The sequence below is a fragment of the Thecamonas trahens genome, assembly GCF_000142905.1.
Source record: "Thecamonas trahens ATCC 50062 unplaced genomic scaffold supercont1.34, whole genome shotgun sequence".
Lineage (NCBI taxonomy): Eukaryota > Apusomonadida > Apusomonadidae > Thecamonas > Thecamonas trahens.
Genome location: NW_013657646.1, coordinates 216,625 through 224,508, shown reverse-complemented (window position 1 = coordinate 224,508; position 7,884 = coordinate 216,625). Strand labels below are relative to the sequence as shown.

The following is a 7,884-nucleotide window of genomic DNA, read 5'->3' as shown; positions in this document are numbered from 1 at the left end:
CGAGCGACACGGCAGACTGCGCCTCGAGCGCCCGGACCTCGGCCGCAATCTCCGACACGGTTGGTGACGTCTTGCGCCGCCGCCCATGCCGTCGCCCATGTCGCCGCGACCGCGACCGTGAGCGCTTGCGGCTGTGCCGCGACCGCCGCGACCGATGTCGCGACCCCCGCCGCGACCGATGCCGGTGCCGCGACCGATGCCGCGACCCCCGCCGCGACCGCCGCTGTGATCTCGGACTCGAGCCGTGATGCCTCGGCGATCTGCGTGCGCTGCGCTTCCGCGACCTCTCTCGTCGCGACCTCTCTCGCCGCGGGCTCTCTCGCCGCGACCGCTTGCGCCGGGGACTTTCGCGCTTCCGCCGCTGCTCGTACCGCCGCCGGTCCTGAGGCGCCGACCCCGGCGCTGCCGCCGTTGTAGGCGGTCGGCTCAGTGGCGATCGCCCAGCTGCTGGAGGCGGCGAAGGTGAGCCATGCTCAGGGCGAAAGTGGATCGGCGATCCAACAGCAGACGAGCCGCGGCGATGGTGGTGCCCGTGTCCATGTCCGTGGCTGTGGCTCGCCCGTCGACGCGAGACGCTGCTGCGAGCGTGAGGCGGCGGCGAGCTGTGGTTCGGAAGCGGTGCCTTGACGGCGGCCGCCACTGCGGCTGCGGCAGCAGTCGCCGCCAGTGCATACCGCTGTTCGACCTCGGCTGGCGAGAGCGCCGGTGCAATGTAGGGATGCGCTACCCCGGCGGGGTGGTGTGGATTGTACATCGGCGACGCAGGATCAAGACGTGCGTCGTACGCAGCAAGTGACGGATCAAAGACCGGCGACCGCGGGTCGAGTCGCGGATCGTACGATGGCGAGAGCCCAAGCCCACGCACATCGCGATGCTTGCTCACCCGCCGGTGCCGCCGCCGCCGCCGCCCAGCACTCTCCTTGCCGACTGCTGCTTTCATCATCACCGCTTTGATGGGTTCCTCCTCCGAGTCGGTCGACATGAACGCTGACAGCCCTTCGTCGTCGCTCTCGCCAGAGTCGCTGTCGCCAAGGGTAAAGCCGAAACTCTCTGACTTGCTGGCTGACGAGCTCCCGAAAAGGTTTGCACCGGACTCGGTATCCGTGCTCTTGTCGAAACAAAAGCTGGAGCTGTCGTCGCTGCCTGATGAACCGTCGCCAAACGCAAACGAAGGCGAGCTCGACCCGCCGCCACACCCGCTCTCGTCGCTCTCGTCGTCGGCAAGTGCGGCCCAATCAAAGCCACTGGAGCCGCCACCACTCTCGTTGCCTGCGCCAGCCTTGACCGGCTCATCGTCGTCGTCGGCTCCAAGCGCTGCCCAGTCAAACTCTGCGCTGCCGTCGTCACTTGCACCACCTGCGCCAGCCTTGACCGGCTCATCGTCGTCGTCGGCTCCAAGCGCTGCCCAGTCAAACTCTGCGCTGCCGTCGTCACTTGCACCACCTGCGCCAGTCTTGACCGGCTCATCGTCGTCGTCGGCTCCAAGCGCTGCCCAGTCAAACTCTTCGCTGCCGTCGTCGCTTGCACCACCTGCAGCAGCCTTGACTGGCTCATCGCCGTCGTCGGCTCCAAGCGCAGCAAGCATGGCGAGTGCATCGGCGTCGTTGTCCGACTCGTCGTCGGCCAGCGCATCGAGCGCCGCCAACGCATCGTCACCATTGCTTCCATCCTCACTAGTCACAGCCTCCAAAAGTGCCAGGGCCGGATCATCATTGTCGGACGCAACTCCACCACCGTCTACGTCGATCCTATTGCCGTCGTCGATACCGTCGTCATCATCGTCTTCACCTAGAGCGGCAAGCGCTGCCAGTGCCGCATCCGCCTCTTTCGCGCCATCGTCGTTGCCATCGCCGTCAGTCGGCTTGGCACCGTCGCCGTCGTCTGCAACACTCTCCAGCACTGCCAGTGCCGCCGCATCGTTGTCGTCATCATCGTCCATGAGCGCGTCCAGCGCCGCCAGCGCGGCATCGGCCTCGTCATCGCCGCCGTCATCGTCGTTGGTGCCGCCAGCCTTGTCATCGTCCGAGAACTCCTGCAGCGCAAGCAGAGCATCCATCGTCTCATCGGCACCCTTGTCCTCCTCGACGTTCTCATCATTGGCCATTTGCTCGTCGATGAGCGCGTCAATGGCGTCCGCCTCGGCCGAGAACGAGCCCGACGCCACCGCCGCCTGTCCACTGCCGACGCCGTCTGCGCCTCCATCTACCTCGTCGTCACCACTCCCCATAGCAAGCAGCGCATTAAGATCGTTGATGTCGTCGTCATCGTCGTCACCGCCCGCGCTCCGGGTAGCACCTTGCCCGGCCGCTCCGGTCTCGTCGTCGTCGTCGTCGTCGTCGTCGTCGGCCGCCAGCAGGGCATCCAACTCGGCGCCTCCATCGTCACTGGGCCCATCTCCATCAGACGCATCCCCTCCGCCGGCCCCGCTGCCATCGCCTCCTTCCTTCTCTTCCTCGCCGTCGCCGTCCGCCAGCAGCGCGTCAAGCAGGCCCAGTTCGTCGTCGTCGTCATCGTCGCCGCCGCCGCCGTCTCCGTCACCACCATCGACCTCAACCTCGACATACTCAAAAGTGTACTCGACGTCGGCCTTGCCGTCGCCGTCCTCATCGACCAAGACGCGGTCAACCACGCCGTCGCCGTCGTCGTCAACTTCCTCCACCTCGATGTACTCGTACTCGACCTCGTACTCCTCGCCCTCACCCTCGCCCTCACCCGCGCCCTCGAGTGCAAGCAGCTCCAGCAGCGCAGCCTCGTCGTCAGACATCCCGCTGTCACCGCTCTCAGCGACGGGTGTGGTGCTCTCTGCTCTAGGCCCATCCACGTACCCTTGTGCGGACCTTGGAACACGCCGGCTCTGTGCCACCTGCCGCGTGCCACCGCCAACCGCCGCCCGACGGCCCACGGTCAGGATCAAGACGCCGTCCTCCCTCGTCACCTCCACTGCCTCTGGCAAAGCCTCAGCATCCCCACCCCCACCAACTCACCCCTCTCCCACTCCATCTCACCCCACCCCCACCGTACCTCCTACCACCCCCACCCCACACACCCACACTTCCCCGCGCAACATGGCTGACCAGAGTACGACCTTTTCCGTAAAACGGCGAAAGCAGGCAGTGATCGATCACCGCCCCCCCCTACCTCCTCCTACCTCCCCTCCTCCTCACCCTCTCCATCTCCCCCCTTTACAGAGTATGCGGCGGCACTGGACGTAGGCACATCGTCGGTACGGTTCATTGTTTTCCAGCACGACGGGACGGTGGCGGCGTCTGTGGCGCAAGAGGTGCCGACGGCGACGCCACAGCCCGGGTGGGTGGAGCAAGACGCCGAGGCGGTGCTGCAGGCGTGCGTGGCGGTGATGGCGGCGGGCGTGGCGGCGGCCGAGGCCGAGGCCAGCATTGCTCCCGAAGCCATTGGCTGCGTCGGCGTGACCAACCACCGCGAGTCGACGGTGGCATGGTCGGCCGCCAGCGGGCAGCCTCTGGCGCCGATGATCATCTGGTCCGACGTGCGGACGGCAGCCATTGTCGACCGCATTGCCGCCGAGGCTGGCGGCGAGCGCGCCCTGGCCGCCATCACCGGCCTTCCCATGTCGACCTACTTTTCGGCCTTTAAGATGCGCTGGCTGCTGGAGAATGTGCCGGCCGTGGCCGACGCCGCCGCCGACGGTGACCTGCGCCTCTCCACCGTCGACGCCTTTGTCATCGCCCGGCTGACAAGCGGCGATGTGTACGTGTCCGATGTGACCAACGCGTCGCGGACGTGTCTTATGGACCTGTCAAGCCTCAAGTGGTCGTCGGAGGCACTGGAGCTGTTTGACCTCCCACCGACTGCCCTGCCTACCATTGTGTCCTCGGCCGAGGAATACGGCCGCATTGACCCGGCCGTCGTGCCGGATCTTGCTCACGTCCCGCTCGCCGGCTGCCTCGGCGACCAACAAGCGGCACTGGTTGGCCAACGGTGCTTTGCTGCAGGTCTCGCCAAGAACACGTACGGTACCGGCTGCTTCATGCTCCTCAATGTTGGCACCACGCCGCGGTTCTCGTCGGCCGGCCTCCTCGGCACCGTTGCCTACCAGCTCGGCCCAGACGCGCCGGTCCACTACGCGCTTGAGGGCTCGGTCGCTGTGGCAGGCCTCGGTGTGCGTTGGGCGCGCGACAACCTCGGCATCATCGACTCGCCGAAGCAGATCAACGAGCTCGCGACGGCGGTGGACGACACCGCCGGGGTCGTCTTTGTGCCGGCCTTCTCGGGCCTTTTGCGCCGCACTGGACTCCGCACGCTCGCGGCGTCATTGCCGGCCTCACGCTCAAGTCGAACAAGAGCCACATTGCACGTGCTATTCTCGAGGCGCCGTGCTTCCGCACTGCCGAGGTGCTGGTGGCCATGGCTGCCGACGCGCCCGACGTGGCCCTCTCCTCGCTGCGGGTCGACGGCGGCATGGCCGCCTCAGACTTGCTCCTCCAGACCCAAGCCGATCTCATCGGGATCCCGGTTGAGCGCCCAGCCATGCTGGAGACGACTGCGCTCGGCGCCGCCTTTGCCGCCGGCCTCGCCACCGGTGTTTGGGCCTCGCCCGACGCCTTTGCAGCCGCCACCGAGTCACAGCTGACTATTGTTGCACCGAGCTACGCCGAAACCGACTCGGTCGCTGTGGCGGCGATTGCTTCACGCAAGGCCGCATGGACCCACGCCGTGGCGCAGGCCAAACTTCCGGCCGACTATGACGAGGCCGCTTCCGACGCGATCAAGGCCCAGCTCGCCGACCAGATCGAAGTTGCCCAGGCACTGCAGCTTCTCCTCGCCTCCGAGTCGGAGGCTAACAACGAGTACGCTATGACCAAGGTGCCCGAGCTCGAGGCCCAGGTTGCCGCCGCCCGCCGCGAGGCCGACGCCCTCCGCTCACAGGTCGCCACCGCCGACGCCTCGGCCCGCGAGGTGACTGCCGCCAAGTCTGAGCTTGAGGCCCGCCTTGAGGTCGAGGTCAAGAACGTGGCCCAGCTGACCGGCCAGGTCGAGGCCCAGAGCCAGGTCCTCGCCGCCCTTGCCGCACGCTACAAGGCGCTCGAGAAGGAGGCTGGCGAGCACCGGACAGCAGCTGCCGACGCCGCCGCCGCCGTCGATCGCATGACTGCCGAGCTGGAGACCGCCGCCAGGGCCGTCCACTCGGCCAACAAGGACGTGGTCTCACACGCCGCTCTCGCCGCTGCCGCGCACACCCGCGCCCTCGTTGCGCTCGGTGGCCTCGGCGTCGCCCTCACCGCAGGCCTCGGCCTCTTCCTCCGCTTCCGCCGGTAGCGCAGCAGGTCTTTGTTCGTAAAATGACATCATGCTGCCCGCTGCCGACCACTCTGTGCTGCCACCAGCGCTGCCTCGAGCCGCTTACGCTCCGAATCGACTGCGCTCCGCTCTCGGCGGACTGCGTTGAGCTCCGATTCGAGCCGCGTCACCTCGAGCTCGGAGAGAACGGCTGACGGGTCAGCTTCGGCTCCGGGCCGCCGCCGCCGTCGCCGCGATTGCGGCGCTGGTGTGTCTGGATGCGGCTCTGCGGCTGCTCCGCCTGCTGACGTCGCCGTGGCAGGCCGCCGCCGCGATGCCGCCACCTGCGCCCGCAGCCGCTGCAGCTCGTACTCGTCGGCGGCAGCGCGGACATTGAACCGTTCCTGGAGAAGCCGGAGCTGGTTAGCAAGCTTGGTCCGCTCGAGCTCGGCATCGTGCAGCGCCGTGGACGAGACGTCGCTCTGTCCGCCGCTCTCGCCCTCGAGCGTACGATTGCGGGCCCACAGGTTGCGGACCTGCGCCTCAAGCTGGCGCTTCTCGCGAAGGACCATCTCCCACTCGGGATCCGAGCCGCGTCCCTTGGCCCGCTCGGAAGCGAGCTCGTGCTGCAGTAGCTCGACTCGCTTAGTGAGGAGCTCGACTCGTGAGAGCTCGACCTCGTCGGCGGTCAGGTCCTTGAAATGCGCCACGTAGAACGCGAGGTCGTCTTCCAGCCGGGCTGCGTGTGCCCGCGCCGCATCGCGCTCGGCCCGAAGCTCCTCAGCCGCCACGCTTGCTCCAGTACTTGCCCGTGACTCGGCCGCCGCCTTGCCCTCGAGCGCCTTGACCAGCCGCTCGGCAAGTTCATCGGCTCGGGCTTGGGCCTCAGCAAGCGCCTTGTGGTCGTGGGCGTAGACATCTGCAAGGCCAGCGTCGTTTTCGCCGGCGGCGGCGGCGGCGGCGGCGGCGGCGACCTCGGCGGCCTCGGCACGGGCCTCGGCTGCTACCCGCGCAGCCTGGACCTGCGCCATTCGCTCGGCGAGTGCGGTGTGCTTGGCGTGGAGCTCCTCGAGCGCCATGTGGTCGTGCGAGTAAATGTCCGAGAGATCGAGATGGGCATGCGGCCGGTGTGGCGGCGACAGTGCTGCCACCTGCGCCATCGACTGCTCTCTCAGTGCAGCCAGTTCGGCGCGGGCTTCCTCGAGCTCAAACTGCAGCCGCTCGACGGTGGCGCGGAGCTTATCTGAGAACGCAAGCTCGGCTTCGAGCCGGCTTTTGAGTGCCGCAGCCTTGGACGGTGAGACTGTGGAACCGCCTTGTGCGGGCAGGCGAGTCGCCGCGGTCAGCGCGTCCTTGGTCCGGTCGTGGAGGAGGGCCACAACAGCCTCATAGCGGTGCTGAAGCGCCGCTCGCCGCTCGCGCTCGAGCGCAAGCGCCGAGTCCCATTCAGAGACGCTCCACTGGGCGCGGACGTCGTCGCCCTCGTAGTCGCCCATATCCGCCGGCGGCGGCTCGGGCAGGTTAAGCAGGGCTGTGGCGACGGCGGCAGCAGCAGCGGCGTCGGGCGAGCTGGCGCCGCGGGCGTCGGCGTCGGCTAGCAACGACTCGAACGCAGCCTCAGCGGCGGCGAGCGAGGTGTGGTGAGCAGCAAGCGGTGCCGGGCTCGAGTTGGCCGACGGCGCGCAACGCTGCGCGCTGGCAAGTTCGCGGCGGAGGCTCTCGATCTGATACTCCAGCTCGTCGCGCTCCATCTCAATGTCAGCGACAAGCTCGCTCTCGCGGAGGGCGAGCCTCTCGAGCGCCTCGGCCACACGGGCTTGTGCCTCGGTCTTGTAGGCCTCCAGCGCTGCCATGTCATCATCGCGGAGGCGAGCGACTTGGGCGGCGACCTTTGCGGCGACAGCCTTGGTCTCGGCTGCGGCCGCCGACGACGAGCCGGCACCCGAGGCTCCAAGGAGGGTGACAATGTCAGCGAGGAGGGCGCGGACGAGGGACTTGAGCAGCGCGCTCACGTCCTTGATCTTGACGTTTGCCGGGAGCGGCGGGAGGGTGGCGAGCGCCGGAAATCGCGCCTGCGGAAAGCGGGCGCGGACGTTGGCGTCAATGTAGCTGTGCGCCGACTTGATGAGCGCCGAGGTAGTGGCAGCGTCGTCGCGACGGGCGGCCTTGGACCGGCGCAGGCCGTCCTTGAGCACCTTGGCCCGCCCGAGCGCCTTGGTGTGCTTGGCCTTCAGCTTGTGATAGTCGCGGAGGACGGCCTCCAACTCGGTCTCGAGGCCCTTGGCTGCGTCCGCCAGCCGATCCCCCTGCCCGAGCTTGCGCGCCACCGCCCGCAGCAGCGGCGTGCCGAGCCGTCCGGCCTTGCGCGCGGCGACAGCGTCGGCCGCCAGCGCCTCCAGCGCGGCGTCACGCGACGGGCCGCCGCGCCGTGGCGCGCGAGCACTGGCTGCTTGTCTCGCCGCAGCCACCGCCGCCAGTACTTCCACCACCGCTCCGTCGGCCGCCGCCAGCTCGGCCGCCAGTTCTGGGGCCGTCGTCGTCGCCGTCGTCACCAGCGTCAGCGCCGCCACGGCCGACAGCCCGTGCCAGTGCCGCGTGGGCCTTTTGCCAACCCGCGAACCCTTGCGC

At 68.2% G+C, this 7,884-nt stretch overlaps 3 protein-coding genes across 3 annotated transcripts in view; 1 reads left to right on the top strand and 2 right to left on the bottom strand.

Annotated features, from left to right (window-relative positions):
- AMSG_07322 (uncharacterized protein) overlaps window positions 1-2,790 on the bottom strand; it is a gene marked incomplete at its 3' end in the record, with an annotated part of 3,020 nt that extends 230 nt beyond the window's left edge. The window contains exon 1 of the mRNA XM_013900779.1: window positions 568-2,790. Within this exon, the coding sequence (XP_013756233.1) occupies window positions 568-2,764 (2,197 nt within the window). The 5' untranslated portion in view covers window positions 2,765-2,790. The remainder of the gene's footprint in view (window positions 1-567) is intronic.
- A 275-nt stretch (window positions 2,791-3,065) lies between these two features.
- AMSG_07321 (glycerol kinase) lies at window positions 3,066-5,335 on the top strand (the record flags this gene model as incomplete). The annotated part of the gene is made up of 3 exons (XM_013900778.1): window positions 3,066-3,078; window positions 3,189-4,287; window positions 4,323-5,335. The coding sequence occupies 3 exons, from the start codon at window positions 3,066-3,068 to the stop codon at window positions 5,293-5,295; spliced, it is 2,085 nt and encodes a 694-aa protein (XP_013756232.1). The 3' UTR covers window positions 5,296-5,335.
- AMSG_07320 (uncharacterized protein) overlaps window positions 5,325-7,884 on the bottom strand; it is a gene marked incomplete at both ends in the record, with an annotated part of 3,198 nt that continues 638 nt past the window's right edge. Inside the window, one exon of the mRNA XM_013900777.1 lies at window positions 5,325-7,877. Within this exon, the coding sequence (XP_013756231.1) occupies window positions 5,325-7,877 (2,553 nt within the window). The remainder of the gene's footprint in view (window positions 7,878-7,884) is intronic.